The sequence below is a fragment of the Cherax quadricarinatus genome, chromosome 82 (genome assembly GCF_038502225.1).
Source record: "Cherax quadricarinatus isolate ZL_2023a chromosome 82, ASM3850222v1, whole genome shotgun sequence".
Lineage (NCBI taxonomy): Eukaryota > Metazoa > Arthropoda > Malacostraca > Decapoda > Parastacidae > Cherax > Cherax quadricarinatus.
In genome coordinates, this window is record NC_091373.1 from 4,095,400 (window position 1) to 4,117,500 (window position 22,101).

General features: G+C 36.0%; 1 protein-coding gene across 1 annotated transcript in view; it reads right to left on the reverse strand.

Annotated features, from left to right (window-relative positions):
- Nucleotides 1-2,808: 2,808 nt before the first annotated feature.
- Shaw (Shaker cognate w) overlaps nucleotides 2,809-22,101 on the reverse strand; it is a 106,997-nt gene continuing 87,704 nt past the window's right edge. The window contains exons 6-7 of the mRNA XM_070102639.1: nucleotides 18,667-19,549; nucleotides 2,809-3,977 (exon numbers count right to left, since the gene is read on the reverse strand). Of these exons, the coding sequence (XP_069958740.1) occupies nucleotides 3,355-3,977; nucleotides 18,667-19,549 (1,506 nt within the window). The 3' untranslated portion in view covers nucleotides 2,809-3,354. The remainder of the gene's footprint in view (nucleotides 3,978-18,666; nucleotides 19,550-22,101) is intronic.

Here is a 22,101-nt window from a genome sequence, read left to right on the forward strand (position 1 = left end):
AAGTACAGTAGTAACAGAGTAAGTACAGTAGTAACACAGGAAGTACAGTAGTAACAGAGTAAGTACAGTAGTAACACAGGAAGCAGTAGTAACAGAGTAAGTACAGTAGTAGCAGAGTAAGTACAGTAGTAACAGAGTAAGTACAGTAGTAACACAGGAAGTACAGTAGTAACAGAGTAAGTACAGTAGTAACACAGGAAGTACAGTAGTAACACAGAAAATACAGTAGTAACACAGGAAGTACAGTAGTAACAGAGTAAGTATAGTAGTAACACAGGAAATACAGTAGTAATATATTAAATTCAGGAAATATATTACTAACTAAAAGTACAGCGCTTACAGGATGAAAACTATACAGGAAAGTAGATTGATTAAGGTAACTTAAATCCTGACAAGAGATACAATACTCGCCTGGCAACTACAGTACTCACAAGATTACAGTGCTCTTTAAATCAGTCCACAAGAGTAATAAGAGGACTGGTATTGTACTCTTATAAAGGGTACATACCAATAGACAAGTGTACAGTACTCTTATGAAGAGTACATACCAACAGACAAGTGTACAGTACTCTTATGAAGAGTACACACCAACGGACAAGTGTACAATACTTACAAGATGAGCAGAGAATTTACTTATAAAAGTGTGGCACTTCTATAGAGACTGTAGTTCATCTAAAGGGTGTAAAGCACATTAAGCCTACATTATTCTAGGAAAAGTACAATACTTCTAAGAAACACAATCCCTCTAGAGCGAGTACAGTACTTCTTCTAAGTACAATAACTCTGGTAGAATCCAGTACTTTTAAAGCAAGGATAGCACACTGACAGGATTCATGGCATTTTTAAAGAGTAAGCACAGTACTTGGTAGGATTGTAGGTTGACGCTGGGAAACAGTGGTTTGGGAAGGTAAAAGTTCGTCAATGGTTCATCCATGCTCACGTGAAAGCCACCGCAGGGTATAAACAGTGTCCTCGTATGAGCCATGGAAAGCCGTCCACAAGTGAATCTTGCATCAACGAACTCAAGTCCAAGAAGGTAGTGATATGGGTAATCTTTATGGATTCAAAATTACTACACCATTTTGGTACAAACAACCATTTACTTTCCCTTGTGAAGCCCCACAACACATGACATAAAGAGAACAGGTGGTCATGGTGGGCTGGAGGATGCTGCACTTCTAGAACCCAGTTATTTTGTTTGAGGGTCTGTCACTACCTTTAGATGTACCATTAGTCGTGGAATTAGGGGCATCGTTGCCTGAAAAAAGTAATATTAGTGAATGTCAGTAAAAATGTGAGAAAAGACAAGCTCACCTGTAATCTAACAATGACTTGGCAAGAGAAGTCTGGCCACAATAACAAAACTAAAATTACAGTAGAAGATGCAGAGAGAAAACTCTTGGCCAATGGTGTTGTTAAATTACAGTGTGAGCCAGTTGAAAGAAGCGGATGAGGGGGTCACAGACACCCAAGAAGTCATGTGCAGGAAACAGTCCTAGTTGCTTTGTGACGTTTTGTGAAGGAAGCGCATAAATTTGTGAACAAGATCAGTAGAAAGCTAAGGTGTTTCAGTGAACAAGAGTGTGTCTCAGATTCCCAGAAGGAAATGGTAATGCCTAAAATTATTCTGTCCAACTACGAATGGTTTAAATGTGGCTGAATCTTAACTAGAGGAACACGAGCCACAATATGGTAGGGACAGTTCAAAACTAACCCATAAATTGTAATTGAAACTAGGTGACATTTGATCCATTCTGGACCAATATTACTCTGGCAGAACGTCCTCTAGTTTCTTATCAAATTTATGGTTTAGTTTGAACTGAGATTGAATTATTTAAGAGTATTTGAGAACTGAATAATATTGTAAGTTTCTTAAATACCAAATTTAAACACAACTCTTATTAGAAGGAGAAATTTTAAGCTGATCAGTGAATTTTACTCATGACATTCTTAAATTATCAACAAAGAAGACATAACTAAACTTTAGGGAACGTGAGACAAACTCTCAAAAAAGAGGTTAGTTAACAAGATTGCAAAGGACTTTAGCATAGATAAGGATGTCACTTATGGTAACAAAGACTGACTTGATTCACCAAAATTATGTGAAGAAGACAGATTACTAAGTAAAAAATCAGTCACAATGTCACTTTACTGTCCTGATGAAAGTTAAAAAAAGAATTGTGACAATTAGCAGTCCTTTAGCTTCTTATAAAAATCTAAAAACAGCAAAAGTTGGTTTATCACGAGCATGTCAAGATATGAATGTCAGGAGATATGAATGTTGGAGGTGAAGAGGTGGCAAACACTGGAGGAAATGTTGAGGGAGAGGAGGAAAGGAAGATTGCACTCTGTTAGAACTGGCTGAGGCACAACCCTATCCAATCACATTTACACCTTCAAACATTTTCAACACACGCCAACATATATATATATATATATATATATATATATATATATATATATATATATATATATATATATATATATATATATATATATATATATATATATATATATTATATATATATATATATATATATATATATATATATATATATATATATATATATATATATATATATATATATATATATATATGTATATATATATATATATATATATATATATATATATATATATATATATATATACATATATATATATATATATATATATTATATACATATATATATGTATTTAAATATTTTGTATTTACACAATGTACACTCAAGTTCAGGAATACCATGCACATTGAAAATAAAATATAAAAACAAATACTTTTATTACTTTTCGAGCTATAGACATGTATGAACAGCTATCACTGCTGTAGGTTTTTCTGAAGAAAGTCCAGCAAGCACAATGTTGGGACTACAGAGTCAAATTAATTATTGATTGTATATGAGGCTATGTAAAGGGAGCAGATATGAGTTTCACACACCTGCAGAAATTACATGAGAATTTTACATTATGGGTAACATTTAAATAATCTAGACTATGATTCTGAGAAAGAAACAATGCATGTCATTTGGTGCAGTTTAACTGAATTTTCCTTGTAAATAAATGGAAATAGTAGATAAGAGTTATACATCTGTGGGTAACAATAGATATAAACATTGCATTTATGAAAACAAACAGATAAACAACAGTGACAAAGATAAGTGTGAATAAAAGCCATAACAAGGTATAGTACAGTAATATTATTATGGTTAAAACTGGGTACAATAGGTTAAGATTCAAATTACAAAAAAAGTTTGACTTGAATGCTAGAAAGGTTATGTGACAAAATGAGAGTACCGTACATTTAAGGTGGAATACTGAGGCAACACTGTAAGGCTTTATTATGTAGGCGCCAGGTTACCGTGTAATGGGTGGAGGGAGAAGAGAGGTTGTTTGAGGGCGAAGATGGGTGTTAGTAGAAGAAGAAGAAGGAGTCATACGTGCAGGATAAACAGCTTTTGAGGATTGCAAGACATCAGAAAGTCGACCTCTGTCTACGTCGCGGAGATCTGCCCCTTGCAGGGCATCTTGCAAGTCTTCTATATAGGTAAAGTTTCTTGGTGAAAAGAAGCTCTCTCCAACACTGGTCTGACAGCCATGATAATGAGATGATTGTGATACACGTACTGAGGGAGTTTTAGACCCATGTAAAGGGGATGATTGGGACCCACGTAGTGTGACAGTTTGGGGCCCATGTATAGAGGACACTTGGGAGCCACTTAGGGGGGTGGTCCGAGGGTGTGGTGGAATCGCAGCACTGTAATTGTTGGGTAGGGCAGCGGTGGGCAGCGGGAGAGTGTTGAGGGTGGTAGGGGGCGCCGTATGAATGTTGGAGCGGGCGGTTGGTTCCGCCACATAAGTATTGGAGAGGGCGGTGGGTGGGGTTGCCACTGTTGGGGTGGGTGGAGGTGGGCAGTACCCCACACCCAATTGCAGGTGGTTGTTAAGACTCAACATGGGGATGACCTCATCACCGTTGCCTACCAAACAAATGAACATTGTAAGATCACTTGAGCCAAATTCAATATCTCAGATGTTGATGCACTTATCTCATGCTAATAATCTGAGACATAATTGCTGTTTTCCACATTACCAAGTTGCACAATTATTCTTAGTAGTTGTCTAAATCTTACTCATCCAGACTCCAATACCTTCATTAATTAAACTATTAATTTATCTACTATATAATTAAACTAATTTGAGTTCACTTTTCCTACGTATATGCCTTTGGCCATTTACTATATCTCTGGTCACAGCTTACTTGAGTTTTTTCTTTACAATTACCAGTGTTTAAGAAATACAGCGGGTGCTCTCTTATCTGACCACCGAATATCAAAACTTACATCCTAGCAACCCTTCTGAAAATGTCTGGACAAGAAACCGAACATCTCTGACATCAGTCCCATCAGCAAAAAAGATCGTAAAATCCACCCCCTCAAAAAAAAAAAAAAAACAAGAACTATGAAAATACATTAACTGCAGCTCTCCCTTAAAATTAGTCTCATTCTTAGAATCCTGATCATCCCTGAGGTTCAACTTACTTCTATGTCCTTCTTTATTCACATATGTTTTTAAGCAAATGTTTTTATCTTGGGTTCTAAGCTATTAATTGCCTTTATCGCCTATGTATGTTTGGTGTAGATGCGCTTATTGCTTACTTGTTTGGTACAATTTTGTCCCATAACTGATATATAATTAGCGTTTTTCAAAAGCTGGTATTCACGTTTATCTTTTATTTTATAAGTTTCCTCAGTTATTTTTGGATAAATTATATAGACGAATATTAAGTGAAAATATTCGCAGGAATTTTATTCTTTCAAATTAGCCTCGTTATAATTCCCACCACCGACCACATGACAGTTTAACCGAACGCCCATGTATCCGGTGAAGGCTCTGCACCATCATTTAATTCGGATAATCGAGCACTCACTGTAGTCCATAAAACTGTACTTAAGACTGAAGAGTGACACATAACTGTGACTGATACACACAAACACACACACATGTGAAATATGAAGAATGGAAGCATTAAATTTTCTTTCACTAATAAACATAAAATAAAGCGATATCACAGCCATTTACAATTTTTTTTAAAGAATACAATACAACAGGAGAACAAGAGGACATAATTTTAAAATAAGGAAAGAATAACACGAAGCATTTATTATTATTTTTGTTATAGCTAATGGATTGAATAGACTCCAACAGAAGGTGGTATATGCCAAAACTACTGAAGGTAAGTAACTAACTTCACAAATTTTTATAGACGGAACACCACAAGTAAAGCTCTACTCCAGTAACTACACAGAGGGACATTAATTACGAATGGATAACGAGGCACTAAAGTAGACATTAGTTTTGAGAACTACCACACAAGGGCAGGATAAGAGTGGACACTTCACTTAAGACGAACTTTGTATATTCTCATGAATGGGGTCCCATATGTCCTGACCCATGATGCTTTCCACAATACCTTGCTAACTTCAGGTGTGTATTTACTGCTTGGTGGACAGAGACAGCGGGTGAGGGAAAGATAGGCTGCGGCGTACGCTTGGTTCCGTATATAGCTTTGTTAAATTATGACTAGATAAAGGTCTACAGAGAGCGAAACTAAGACGTTTAGATCCAGGGGCAAGATATGTCAGGACATTGTCTCATCAGGGGATCGAACATAGGTTCTTTTGGTTGCGAGACGAACTCACTAGTACTTATCTATCAGTTACCTCAGTTACGAGTCGCTTACAAGACAACCAAAACACTACACAAACAACCCGCGCATAGGGGAAAGAAAGCTTTTGACGACGTTTCGGACAGACTCGGACCATTAAGCAGTCACACTGGTCTAAGTCGGATCGAAACGTCGTCACAGAGTTTCTCCTGTGTGCGGGGTGTTTGTGTATTGTTCCAGTCACGGTATTGTGCCCTTGTGTTTTTTTTTCAGCCAAAACAGTCAGGGAAATGAACAGATCAATCACACACAACACTGTAGATCATGCTAGGCTGGTCCTACACACACACACACACACACACACACACACACACACACACACACACACACACACACACACACACACACACACACACACACACACACACACAGAGGTATGATAAAGCTCACGGTTCAGGGAGAGTGACCAAGTAGCGACCAGTGAAGAGGCTTGGCCAGGAGCTGGGACTCGACCCTTGCAACCTCAACTAGGTGAGCACACACACACACACACACACACACTAACAATACCAACTCGTTAACCGGTCCAACCCATTTTTAAAGCCACTTAGTGGCGCCAACGGTAGATAGTCTGGGAATGCTGACGACTTGTAGACGATAGACATAAAAGAACTAACTGGAAATCTTATTCATTTATTATCTTCTACTGTCCAAAGTTTTCGCAACAACGACTACTTAGTAGTTTATTCTACTTATATACCACTTTATACCACTTATATACCACTATATACCACTTATATACCACTGTAGCCAAACAGTGTGCCTTCCTTCGTTCTTATTAAATATAAATTTATCCCACTTGAATCTCTTGCTTCGGATATTGAGCGATATACACCTCTCATTGTATATTTTCAGATATACAAATCCCAGCACATGTTCAGATATACCCTTCAGTGTGTATATATCAGCATACTGGTATATATATACAAAGATATACTCCTTTCTGGGTATAAACTAAGCTATCCATAACTTCAACCACCTCTAATGTCATATAATTTTCGTCCATAGTTACCACCTTCCCCACAGAATGGTAGAACAAGGGAATGGTTTACAAAACAGGTAACATGTGCTTTAATTATTGCCAGATTTAAAATACTATACAATAATCTTGTAGTTTTATAAAGAAATAAGTTATCTGTGATAACCCAAATAGGTTATCACAGATAACCTATTTGTCATTTTTCGAGAAAATTGCGATATAAGTGAACTAAAAATGGGAATTTCGAATTGTGATGAACACGTGTCAATATCTGAATAACTACACATGAGACATAAACGAAATGTGGAGATGCAGATTTTGATCTCCGACCGAAATCCTGTTGAGCAGATCTGCTGAAGAGGATCGCAGATGGAGATCATAATATGCAATGCTTCAATTTTCGCCTTTCTCACCACCAGTGGGTTTATTTAGATACAGGAATTTGCCAGTTTTTTCTTGGGAACTTTCCTGAGCTCCTGCATGTGGAGGTTCATGTTTTTTTGTAACATATATTTTGAAATGTTTCCACCATTTGTATTTACGTTTCTTCAGTCTGTCCTGTATTAATTCATATATGATATATATGATATATATATGATATGATATATATATATATATATATATATATATATATATATATATATATATATATATATATATATATATATATATATTTATATATGCAATAAGATCACAGTAAACAGGTGATTTCAGAATATGCAAAACAACCACTCTGAAAGAATAGAGAAATTCCAAGCGCTTTCGTGACTACTCACATTATCAAGGAACTATGAAAGTAAAGCATCCAAGGAAGCTACATAAGGGGTCTGGCCAACACCTCACTATCAGATCCCACAACGGTTAAATACCTGACGCGCGCCGACCCAACTGGATAGGTCCTTTGCACAACTCACCCACAAACTATTCTACCCAAGAAAATTAAAAAATTATTATTTGTCCAGTGTATTCTTAAATTCTTCCCAAATTCTATTAATTATAAATGGATCTAATTTATATAAACCAAAGGAAATATTCATATTATTGTTAAAACTGCTTTTTATGAAACAAGATTCAATTATATTCCTGTCGACCATGGACTTGCTTGATACTACTTTCTCAACTTTTTGAAAATCAACTGGATGGTTAAAATCTCTTACATGAATAAATAGAGCATTGGAATCTTGTCCAGTTCTAATGCTATATTTATGTTGTTTTAATCTTAGTTCGAGATTTTTACCAGTTTGACCATAATAAACTTTATCGCAAATTTTACAAGGAATCTTATAGACACATCCATCAGCATTTTGGGGGGAATTCTTTATCAAAAGTTTTTTTACTGTATCAAGATTGCTGACCTAGAAAATGTACAGAGAACCTTCACGGCGCGCATAACGGAGATAAAACACCTCAATTACTGGGAGCGCTTGAGGTTCCTAAACCTGTATTCCCTGGAACGCAGGCAGGAGAGATACATGATTATATACACCTGGAAAATCCTAGAGGGACTAGTACCGAACTTTACCTCCAGGTAATATTAAAAGTCTTAAGAAGAGAAGGCATATCAACCAAGTTTTCATGGTAAAGGAGAACCAACATATTTTTAGTTGAATAAGGCTGGTTGTCCCTTTTTGGATTGTAAAAAGTATTTCTAGCAACTTTAAAAGATTTATCAATTACATTTCTTGGGTATTTTAAATCATTACCTATTTCATAAATTTTGAATATTTCCTCATTTATGAACTCAGGACTACAAATTCGTAAAGCTCTCAAAAACATTGATGAGAAAACAGACAGTTTGACTCTATCTTGATGCGAGGAATAATAGTGGATATAGGAACAGTTATTTGTAGGTTTTCTGTAAATTTTAAATTTGAATTCATTATTACCCTTAATAATTAAAACATCTAGAAAAGGCAATGAGTTATTTTCTTCAAACTCAACAGTAAAGTTTATAGAATGGGCTAAGCTATTTAATTTTCCAAGGAAATGGTGTATATCTACATTTTTGGGCATAAGACACAAAATATCATCAACATATCTGAACCATTTAGCTCTATTAGGGAGGATTGTGTTAAGCAACCTTGTTTCAAAAAATTCCATGTATAGGTTACTAAGAACAGGTGAAAGAGGATTTCCCATTGCCATACCAAACTTCTGAGTGTAAAACTTATCATTAAATACAAATTTTGCATCAACAATGCAAAGTTTAATAAGTTTAATGATAGTAGGAGCTGGCAATGGTAAATCATAGTTAACGAGTTCTTCAGATAAGAAACTTAATAAATCATCAACAGGAACTTTCGTAAACAAGGAAGTAACATCAAAACTAACCATGTTAAAATCATTTAAGTCAGTCAAGGAGCTTAATTTATCAACCAAGTCTATGTTGTTTTTAACATTAAAGTTAGAAATTTTGCCAACAATAGGGCTCAAAATATCAACAAGCCATTTGGATAATTTATATGAAACTGACCCTATGGAGCTAATAATTGGTCTGACTGGATTCTCTGGTTTGTGTGTTTTTATTAGTCCATACATGTAAGGTAAAGATGGATTAGTGGAAGTAAATTGTAATAAAAACACACAAACCAGGGAATCAAGTCAGACCAATTATTAGCTCCATAGGGTCAGTTTCATATAAATTATCCAAATGGCTTGTTGATATTTTGAGCCCTATTGTTGGCAAAATTTCTAACTTTAATGTTAAAAACAACATAGACTTGGTTGATAAATTAAGCTCCTTGACTGACTTAAATGATTTTAACATGGTTAGTTTTGATGTTACTTCCTTGTTTACGAAAGTTCCTGTTGATGATTTATTAAGTTTCTTATCTGAAGAACTCGTTAACTATGATTTACCATTGCCAGTTCCTACTATCATTAAACTTATTAAACTTTGCATTGTTGATGCAAAATTTGTATTTAATGATAAGTTTTACACTCAGAAGTTTGGTATGGCAATGGGAAATCCTCTTTCACCTGTTCTTAGTAACCTATACATGGAATTTTTTGAAACAAGGTTGCTTAACACAATCCTCCCTAATAGAGCTAGATTATTCAGATACGTTGATGATATTTTGTGTCTTATGCCCAAAAATGTAGATATACACCATTTCCTTGGAAAATTAAATAGCTTAGCCCATTCTATAAACTTTACTGTTGTGTTTGAAGAAAATAACTCATTGCCTTTTCTAGATGTTTTAATTATTAAGGGTAATAATGAATTCAAATTTAAAATTTACAGAAAACCTACAAATAACTGTTCCTATGTCCACTATTATTCCTCGCATCAAGATAGAGTCAAACTGTCTGTTTTCTCATCAATGTTTTTGAGAGCTTTACGAATTTGTAGTCCTGAGTTCATAGATGAGGAAATATCCAAAATTTATGAAATAGGTAATGATTTAAAATACCCAAGAAATGTAATTGATAAATCTTTTAAAGTTGCTAGAAATACTTTTTACAATCCAAAAAGGGACAACCAGCCTTATTCAACTAAAAATATGTTGGTTCTCCCTTACCATGAAAACTTGGTTGATATGCCTTCTCTTCTTAAGACTTTTAATATTAAAGTTGTATTCAAAAATCTTGATACAGTAAAAAAACTTTTGATAAAGAATTCCCCCCAAAATGCTGATGGATGTGTCTATAAGATTCCTTGTAAAATTTGCGATAAAGTTTATTACGGTCAAACTGGTAAAAATCTCGAACTAAGATTAAAACAACATAAATATAGCATTAGAACTGGACAAGATTCCAATGCTCTATTTATTCATGTAAGAGATTTTAACCATCCAATTAATTTTCTAAAAGTTGAGAAAGTAGTATCAAGCAAGTCCATGGTCGACAGGAATATAATTGAATCTTGTTTCATAAAAAGCAGTTTTGACAATAATATGAATATTTCCTTTGGTTTATATAAATTAGATCCATTTATAATTAATAGAATTTGGGAAGAATTTAATAATACACTGGACAAATAATAATTTTTTAATTTTCTTGGGTAGAATAGTTTGTGGGTGAGTTGTGCAAAGGACCTGTCCAAGTTGGGTCGGCGCACGTCAGGTGTTTAACCGTTGTGGGATCTGATAGTGAGGTGTTGGCCAGACCCCTTATATAGCTTCCTTGGATGCTTTACTTTCATAGTTCCTTGATAATGTGAGTAGTCACGAAAGCGCTTGGAATTTCTCTTTTCTTTCAGAGTGGTTGTTTTGCACGTATATATATGTATATATATATATATATATATGTATATATATATATGTATATATATATGTATATATATATATATATATATATATATATATATATATATATATATATATATATTAAGTTTCCGGTTTTTGAGCAACTAAATACAATCAGATGGTACCTATGGGAAAGATACCTGAGACAGCCTATGCAAGAAAAAATATTTTTATTGGTCGTATGAGCGTGATAGGTAATGTAGAGCCTAAGTCATCACACCCGGCAATGATTAATACTGTAGACGCGTTTATACCAGAAAATATTGTATATATCAGCTTAAAACAGGTACTGGAGATGATCTCTTATTTGTTGGGAGGAATATTAAAGGGTCTCCTGACGTGAGTCGTAGGTATTAAAGTATACTTTAATACCGTAGGTATTAAAGTATACTTTAATACCTAAAACAGGGATTAATGTAAATCATCAGTGTATGTATACACTTATACATCTCGTGGTGTGTAAGTAAGTAAGTAAGTTTATTCAGGTATACACAAATACAGTTACATAGAATTATCAAACATAGCAGCATATGTGTAGAGAACCTAGGATAACCCGAAAAAGTCAGACACAGTGACTTATTTCCATTGGTGTGTGTGTGTATATACCGAGTAACTCAATGTATACTGATTAAAATGATCATGTATACCTGAGGCCTACTCAATTCCAGGTTCATTACGCGAAAAATAAAATATAACATCACAAAAGGTGATGGTAGGCTCTCCATCATAAATAAAAAACAAATGATCACCATCATTCTGAATATATGTTTTGGTGATGGTAGTTTACTGGTTAGAAAATAAGAGTATCTCTCGGTATACCCCAGCTGTGTTTTACACTCAACTGAAAAAACTACGTGATAAAGCATCCATCCTCAGGTACGATGATACCCAGATAATGTAGAAAAAAGACATGTACAGTTCAGGACATTTATTAGAGAAACGTTTCGCCCCGAGTGAATTCTTCAGTCCTGAAAAAGTCACTCGTGGCGAAATGTACGTAAGTGTCTTTTTCCACATCCTCGGGCAAGATGGCCTAATACGGGTATCCCCAAATTTTTTTATCTCAAATTGAGTTAAGTTAGGTAAGACTAAGTCAGGAAACAGAAGTTTTTCTTGACGCTGGGTCATCTGTCCGAGACCTTCCACTGGCTTACCACTTTAAAAATTAAAATTATTGTAGTAAAAATGCTTGTAAAATTATTCTGGTTGGCCTTTACTACGTATATACAGCGTAAATTATGAATATATAGTGGAGTGCTGAAAAGTATATATTAATAACTCGTAAACATGCTGGTTCGTATAAAAAATTTAAGCTAAAATTTTTTTCTTCCTGGTTTGTATTGAGAAGATTTACTTCGTCAGAGCGTTTTTATTTCTGTAATTCTGTATACAAGTAAATTTACTTAATCCTTTTATATATACGAATAACCTGCACATGGGAGAACGAATCTTATGACGAGTCTTCGGTCCGACTTGGATCATTGTGACTGGTTGTGATGATGGACTGAACACATCGACTCCAGGTTGAGGGACTGATTACCTCATTCTCCTCCTCTCCTTACGCCTTCCTCTTTGTATTGGACTGATGAAGCCACTGTGTGGCGAAACGTTTCCTGAATAAAGATTCCCATATGCTGCATAAGTGTCTCAATCTTCATCGTGACTGGTTGTGATCAGTTAAAGGTCCATGTCGGACTGAAACGTTGTGCTATTTTTTATTCTCATCTATGTGTGGGTTGTTTGTGTATTGTATATATGTTGGTAGAATTACCGACTATATGTAAAGTAAAAGGACATAAGTGCAATTAATGTGAAATTTTATTGCGGCAACGTTTCGCTCTCCAGGAGCTTTGTCAAGCCGTTACGGCTTGACAAAACTTCTGGAGAGCGAAACGTTGCCACAATAAAATGTCACATTAGTTGCACTTGTGTCCTTTTACTTTACTTACGTTTGTGTATTGTTCCAGTCACGGTATTGTGATTTTTCCTTCTTGATTATCTTGTATATCTTGCTTGAATCTTCACTCTCTGGAGAGACGTAGAATGAGGGGAGATATAATCAAAGTGTATATGCTGATGATGGGCATAAACAAAGGTGACATTAATAAAATGCTGAGGATATCGAATCAGAGAAGAACGAGAAATAACGGATTTAAGTTAGATAAATTTAGATTTAGAAAGGATGTAGGTAAGTACTGGTTTTCGAATAGAGTTGTGGATGCTTGGAAGAGTCTTCCGAGTAGGGTAATCGAGGCTAGGACTTCGGGTAGCTTTAAAAAGAGATTGGACAAATATATGAGTGGGAGGGGCTGGGTATCATTGATTGGTGTCGTGGGTATGGGAGTAAATTCTTGGGTACCTGTGGGTAGCGGTGGTTTTTGATAAGGACCTGCCTTGTATGGGCCAGTAGGCCTTCTGAAGTGTTCTTCCATTCTTATGAAATAATGAAGAGAGAAATATAAGAAGGGAAGACTGATATTTGTTTCACGTAATTCAGTTATCACCATACTCTGTTTTAATCACCTGTTTGTAATTACAGCAAAAGTTACAATATACTTGTGGTGTCCCGTCTTCACTGTTGTAATTTTTTAAGTTTTCTCTGGTAGAAACAGCTTGGGTAACTATAAAAGTAGGATGGAAAATAGTTGACTGAGAGGGATTGGGTTTGAGAAGGACCTACCTAGCACAGGCCAGTAGACCTACTGGGGTCTTCCTCTATCTTACCTTTAAACACTTACACCATTTCTTAAATTCACTTAATAGAAATCTGACTATGAAAAACTTAAAAAAAAATAATAGAACAATGTTACCTTTTTCTGAACGAGTCTGACATAGTTACGACTCTGACATAAAGTGGGACTCCCTGACATGATTAAGACTCTTTGACATGGGTACAATAGGCAGGAAAAGAGACACTGCTCACCGATGCCTTCCTTAACTTGCTCCATAATTGCTAAGAGTGATGGCAGATTCCTATTTCCTCATTTCAAAATAGAATAAAAAAATGCGATTTTGAGGGAATATTGAGCTCTGAGCTTAAGACCCTGAACCTGTTCTTTGATGAGGTGCTGTACAACTCTTTATAAATAGATTCTGCAAATGTTGCATTTAAAAAACTGAATAGAAAAGCTGGCAAGGAAGAGACGCAGCAGCAGCAGATACTGTGTTAAGTGGTGACCTCAGCAGCCAGTCTGAGCACAGCAAGTCAGGGATAAATATATTTGGAAGACAAAATATCGAAGAGCAATAAAAACACGTATAGCAAGAGTAGGACTTCAATTAATAGACAACGTTTCGCTTAAAGAAGAGGTTTTTAAGTGGTAAAAAGCTCTCAGGTGAGCTAAACGTCGTCTAATAAAATTTTTTACTATATGTTTTTATTAGCAAAGGCTCAGTACAATACTTCAAGGACATCTGCAATTGAAAAACACATAGTCGCTTTTTCTGACAAAAAAAAAAAATAAGGATGATAACATAAATTCTTAAGTACTGTACTATTAGACAAATGAAAAACAATCATTTGGGTTACTTTTAGACACACATCAAATATATAAAGGTAAAATACACAGCCAGTTCTACTAGAGTGGGTTAGAGTGCAGTCACCATAGAGGAGTTACACTAACTGGGGATGCTAGGCAAGGTAACACACTGGAGACTATGTTAACAAGAGTCATAATTGCTTGTGAGAGTGCAGAGCCAAGAGTGACAACACAGGATAGTCATACACACAGGAGGATGAGGATCAGCACTTCAACTGATGTGGGTCACGGAGGATTCAGAGGTATTATGACCACATGTTATTGATACTATTGCTATCAGGCTACACGTAGCAGAAGACACCTTGTTCAAGAAACATTAATTATTATTAATGAATCCGACATTCATGGTAGTTATTCTCATTCATTTGATAATAATGTATAAATGGTCCTCACCAAGTTTAAAGTCAGCAATGAGACATTTATCCGTTTTATAAATGAAATTGCCAATATAATACATTAAATGAATATCTGAAAAAATGTTTAAAATAAAAATAATTATTATCTAAAACAAAAACAATATGATTAGCATCTACCAATATAATCAATAACAACATAGCACACATTATTACTGATATAGGTGATAAAATCACAAATGTCAAGCAATAGTGTGCAGTGAAACAATCTTTTAGACAACTAAAATTCACTAACATCAACACATTCCGCACTGTTCTTGTATTAGTTCATTTCCTGAACTGAGTCACTTGTCCTTTTGTGCCTGATGACCCTGTGTGCTCGTCTGGGAGGTACAGTAGGTGGTTGCTGGCTCAAGGATGTGACATAACTGGTAAATGCATGCAAAGCAAAAGGAATAGGATTGCAATCTCTTATGAGAGTTGGCAGGCAGATAAGTTAGTAGGGTAAGAACAACACGCATGACATTATTGTCAGCTAACAAAGACAGATGACAAGAAAAGTTAACTAAAATAGAAAGTGTAAAATAAAACTGCAAGAAAATGAGGAGGAGGAGGAGGAGGAGGAGGATAAAGAGGATGTTACGAATGTTGGACTAGATTGTTGCATGAAGAACCAATGTGTTTGTGCAATATTTGTGGAAGCAAATTTTTTCGGTTGCAAACTGTCTTTCACAGGAGTGTCGTGTAAAAGTTACTTCCAAGGGAAGAACCCGCATACTTACATGAATGTCTGTCGATGCTGCATAAGCATTATAGAAAAGTGATTGGATTGATCTTATCTGTGTTTTTGGTAAAAATAAACCAACTGGTAATTTAATTGTACTGGCAGTATAATCTGTAATAATATAAGCATTTTTTTTTATTCTTAAGGTATAATTTCAATACCTTACAGTAGCAATTTTTTGGGTGGTTTTTGAAAGATAAAAAAAAATAGATAGAGAAGGAAAGACCAAAGCTGGACCATCCAAAAGTAGGAAGAAGATAAAATGAAAACTGGTATCACGAATATCATGGCATCAAGAACAGCATGGCGGTCTCTGGTCTCAGATCAACTGAAATATTCACCTGAGAACACAAATCCACTTGTAAATCGGTAAGATAAGAAATGGATGTTGCTACGAGCAATTAAAAAAAGGCTTACACGCAGAACCTGAACTATTTTACTGCCGAAGTGCAAGACACAGACAGTGGATCTCCCTGGCCAGCTGCAAGAGTTGTGTCGTGGTTATTGGTTGCGACGGGAAGAGCTCTATCTCTTCTAATCCCTGGACACAAGCAAAGCTGTGAAGGTGGAAGAGGTGATGCATGTATTGTGTTGACTAGGTAGAACTGCCTCTCACTAGCCTCTATTAGCTTTGTCTAGAACAAAGTAAAGGTCTTCTTTAGGAAAGAAAAGGCAAATGTAGTACCAATTGTGCCACTAGTAAATGGCAGACTTGTTTTATCACTTGCTGTACTTGACTAGCAAAATTATTTCAGAAAGGATTTCTTTCCGGCTCTCCACTATGTGGTATAAATCACTGGACAAATCCATGACAGTTATGATGTATTAAACATCACAGGTGACTTCGACCGAAATTCCTTGCGTAATTAGTGGTTTCCTTTGGTGCCTACCACTGCAATAATTCATGTAAATATTATTTTTACGGCGTAAAGAAATAAACATTATTATTATTATGGTTCCACGACCTCTTGGCATAATTACAAGCACTAAGAAACTTTTACTCCATTTCTACATTTAATGGACGACATTCCAGGTCAGTCTCAGGATGAGTAAGACACTGACACTCACGTCTATTCTTATATTTTTTAACATATACTTGTATTTAAATATAAATGTCTTAATATCAGTAATAAAAGTATTTTCGAAATGTTTGCAGAAGATACTTGCAGCAGATATGTATATATGTATATATTTTTATGTTGGTAATTATACTCATTTAAATTCTGATATGAAACAGAAACCTATAACAATTTGCAATATTTATTTATTCACACGTACTATATATTAATATCATGTGATGATATTGAATAATACCAATTAAGATACTACTTGGTTTAAATATGAAACACAAGTGAGAGATCTCTGTATATTTCAGCTTCATCAGTGACCCTCTTCACTGTGTACCGAATAACTGTAATAGTCGTTATTAATTAAATATGTAATGTGCTGTATCACTAAAATGCTGACCAGTGTATCTGACACGTTTGTTATTCAGAGTAACGAAAATGAAATAAGAAAAAAGATTGGTGAACACAGAACACAAGAATTTCTCACAGAAAATGGAAAGACGTTACAAAAAAAAAAAAAAACAAACAAACCTGGGACAGGCAGACGGGGGTTAGGCAGGGTGAAGGGTAGATTGCATATTCCTAGACTGCTAAAAGCCTTTAACATATTATCACACAGAAGATGCAAGCCATAGTGGTAGGCAGGGTGCTAGCATGGATTAAAGAATACCTGAATCACAGAAGACAGTCATAGTGAAGGACGAAGTGTCAGGATGGGCAAATGTAACTTGCAGGGTCCTCGAAAGATCAGTACTAGGCCCAATACTATCTCATGTTAATGAAATACCAGTGGCGGTAGACTCCTACATTAAATGAATAAACAATTTCAAATGGAGAAAATTAGCATTAGATTAGAAGAGGACTCTGGCAAGCTATAAAAATTATCGACCAAGTGGCAACTAGAGTGTAACTCCAGCAAGAATATATTAATGAAAATGAGTGCTGGGGAAAAGTCCATAGATAGATTACCACCTGGGAAGGCGTGGGGGCGGCTGGAAGAAGGAAAATATAACTCATGGAATCAGATAAAGACAGGAATAACTTTTGCCAAACCTGTACTCTGCAGTGCGCATCAACAGAGTAATATTACTAAAGTGATATATGCTAGGCTGGCAAACATAAAGATGGCCTTAAAAATAACACTAAATAAAGATTCCTTCAGAACACTTCGTCACATACGAATGTTTTTAGAACACTTAGTGCCAATGTTGAGAGTCCTCGCTTAACCAGACATAGAGCAAATCTCAAGAAAGTTGAAAGATATACACTCAGACTGGTGCCAGAAATGAGAGCAATGAGATATTAGGACAAACTGCATCAACAAGATCTCTTGCCCCTGGAGGAACGCAGAAGAGGCATATAACCCCAACATAAAAATATAATCCAGGGCATAAACAAAGTCTGACCTGAAAGCTCTCCTTACCAGGGAAGGATGAAGGACATGGCAACAGTGGAACCTTCATAGTGAAATGAGCCACGATGGCGTCAGGAAACATTTCTTCCATATAAGATTAGAAAAATGGCATTAGCTAGACAAAAGACAGAAGCTGACTCCATACAAACTGAAAGAGGTACTTACAGATATATAATTATTAAAGGCAGTTTTGTAAATACCTAAGTAATGTTGTTTTTCTTTCAGTGTTCCTGTTCATGACAGAGAGTATTTACAGCAATAAAAATTGTAAGATGCAAGTGTATTTGCTGCTGTTAGTACTGTAGATAGCCTAGAAATTAACTAATGAAAATCAGTTTTGATAAACAGTTTCTAAATTTTATCTACTGTGGTAAGAACTAAGTGTGCATGAGTAAAGCAAAAAGGTTGAGTACTAGTCTATTACATAGGTTGTTATTTATAAAGGAAGGGCAGGCAGACCAAGAACACGGTATGGAAGGGGATCGGTGATGGCGATGAAAGTGATGATTTTGAAATGAAATAATATGATTGAAACAAACTTGGACTAAACTAGCTTACCCATCTTTGGTCCTGGCCCTCGGTTCATATCGTTGGGTCCCCCTCCACGCTTGGGTGGAGAAACAACAGGACCCACACGGACGTGTTCCACCGGCAGGACACGCCGCCTCTTCTTGGGAAGTTTGGCTCTTGCTTGAGTGTGACTGTAGTACATGGCAAAGTTAGATACGATGACAGGTACTGGTAACGCAATTGTCAATACACCAGCCAGGGCACACAGGGCACCGACGAACATGCCCACGTAAGTCTTTGGTGCCATATCACCATATCCCACAGTAGTCATAGTAACTAACGCCCACCACAGACCAAGCGGGATACTATTAAAGTCATTGTGTGGGTTTGCTTGTATCCTCTCAGCGTAGTATACCAAGGAGGCAAAGATTACTATACCCAGCACCAGGAAAAACACAAGCAAGGTTAACTCTTTCGCTGATGCTCTGAATGTTTGTATCAGGATCTTGAGTCCTGACGAATGTCGCGTTAATTTAAATAACCTCATGATTCGAATGATACTAAAGAACTCAAGGATGTCTGCGTTTTCCAAGTGGGAAGCAAACTTCTGCAATAGAATGTCCACATAGAAGCTCAAGGTAGCAATAAAATCAATCATGTTCACTGAAGCTTTAAGAAACATAAACTTGTTGGGTGATGCAATTAGTCTAATTAATATTTCAAAAGTAAACCAAGTGTTACAGACACACTCTATATAGAAGAATGCTTCATGAGCATTAGTTGCTTTCTTGTCCAGTGTCCACACTGTGGTATTTTCTGCTGTCTGAACGGTCACATTCTCTATAACAGGCACCCGCATATCCGGGTGTGTCTTCAGGCAGAACGATAAGATGGACACGCAGATGAAGAATACAGAGATCACACCAATTACCTGTATCAAGACATAAGCATTAATACGCTTCATAAATAAGACGTAAAATATTAAGCATACACAATGTAAACATTACCATGAGATAGCATTAGAATAAAGAAGCGTTTAACAATATTCTCGACAAATCAGCAATTAGGATACCACAAAAATGATATGAACTATTCAAGGGACATGTTACTGTAAAAAAAAATAAAGCTAGTCTACAGCACCATTCAATAGTTGCATTATACTATATATATATAATGAAGCCTATAGAACTAGGCTTTAAGTGTTTGCTAAATGACTGAGTAGGGTAGTACAGGCAAATGCCATATCTGTCCTCATTTCGCTCTCCCTTTGATAATTTTCCCAGGCAACGGACATGGTATCGTTGTCTCTAATATCACATTTTTCTTAAAAAAAAATCCCTGTGGCATGCTCTTGTAATACATTCTAATCCCCTTGTAATTTCATGAAAGTCTACCATATTTCCATATCTGATATGTTGGCTGCCACATTATCATCTGTTCTCTCTGTACCCTTTCTGTCAACTCTTACTGCAATTTAATCCTCCCTCATTTCTTCACATAATTAAACCATCATGAAATATTTGTCTTGATTCCTTTCATGATCCCACACCTGACATCCTTGACCGTATCTGCTATTCTAGACCTTTTATACAGTATTAATGTTGGTAGAATTACCTACAATATGTTAGGTAAAAGGACACAAGTGTAACTAATGTGACATTTTATTGTGGCAACGTTTCGCTCTCCAGGAGCTTTGTTAAGCAGTTACACTTTTATGTATAGAGTAACTGCAGTTACCAATACTGTTTCTTAGTGTATCGTTCACTGTACCAGGGTTGCACAATGATTTTCATAAACATTTAAGTACATTAGTGTTTGATAATAACGCACAATTCAGCAAAATCTTACATTAATTGTGTGTGTATGTTTACTGTACGGCATAACGGGCTCTGCCACGTCATTCTCCTATCAAAAACCATTATTATTATCATTAAAGATTCGCCGGTATTCTCCCGGCCCGGGTCTTTTCCAAGTGGTGGCCCGGCCTTGGCTCCCTCTTTAGGGACTGTCTGAGACCTAAGTCTCCCATGGGAGGAGGCACAAGTACCTCCTCATCTTTGGGACCAACTGCCCCCAGGCCTAGTCACAAGCTAGGCCTCTCTGGTCTGTCATCCCCGCCCCAAGGGGGCTAATGGGAATGACAGTCTTGTGAGCTGTAAGCTCGGGCTCAGGCACCTACCCTACCCTAGAAGGGTTAGGCATGGTGTCGATTCAAAAACCATCACTTACTTCTAACAAGCATTTACCTTACCTTTCTTTTATTAAATACTCTGTAAATCTATTTAAGAACTTTGCCCTGCTTGCCATCATTATGGTGGTTTGGTCTGCCATTGCCATTGTCTTTCCATATAAAATGCTCCATCTTGAATTCTTCCATTAAACTTTCGTTTTCATCTTCCTCTTTGCTCCAGTCACACATTAAAACCCATAGAGATGATTAATGTAAACTAAAAAAACCTGGAATTTACATGAAAAACATACTATTTAAGGCGGTTATTAGCGCACAAACAATTTGCACACTTTTGCATTTAATCTAACCTAAATAAACCTAGATTTTTGAGTCAAATTCTAAGTTAGATTAGGTTGAGTTACTTTTGGTTACGAAATAAAAGTGTTTTCCCTATAGACCTAAAATATAACTGTCTCATATTGCAGAATCTACTTAAAGTTGGAAAATTTACCTAATACTATTAACCGGAGTCTCTTAAATAACTCATAGCAGAATTTTCTTTTATGTGTGAGATTTAAATTGCATGCTGGTGATGCACTCTGCTGTGGTCAATACATATGCACTGTCAATTATCCTGAACGATTACTGATAGAACTTTCTGTGTCTGTCGTTGTGTGACCCACTGTTAGTATGTTGTTGGTGGTGCAGTTACTTCCCTCTGAGTCTGTTAAGTACTGCTGGTCTCCGTACCAATGAAATCTCGGTGATTAAAAATTATAAATATTAGGAGGAAAATAGATCATTGAAGATCAAGGTCACTAGTGACAGTTCTCAGACAACTTGATAGAATGAAACCAAACAAATCACCCAGATCTCATGAGAATGTGAAGAAGAACGTTGCAAACCATTAAATAATCTCTTCAACATATCACTGGAAACAGGTATCGTACCTGATAAATGGAAAATGGCAAGACAGGTCCTTAACTTCAGATTACTGACCCCTCAGCTTAACCTCATTTGTGGGGAAAGTTGATGGAAATTAGTAATTGCGGATACACTTCGAACCCAGCTTGAAAGAAGTAATTTGATCATTGAATCTCAGTTTACAAAGGGACTTTCTTACCTTTTAAATCTATTAACCATTTTCACTAAGGCATTCGAAGCAGTAGACTACGATAAAAAATTCAATATCGTGAAAATGCATTTCAGTTGGACTTTAATAAAATCCCACACTGAAGACTGAATTAATGGGTTATCTTATGATTAAGACCCGCGTCAGGAATCACTTTTTTTTCTCCTAACGAATAAAACAC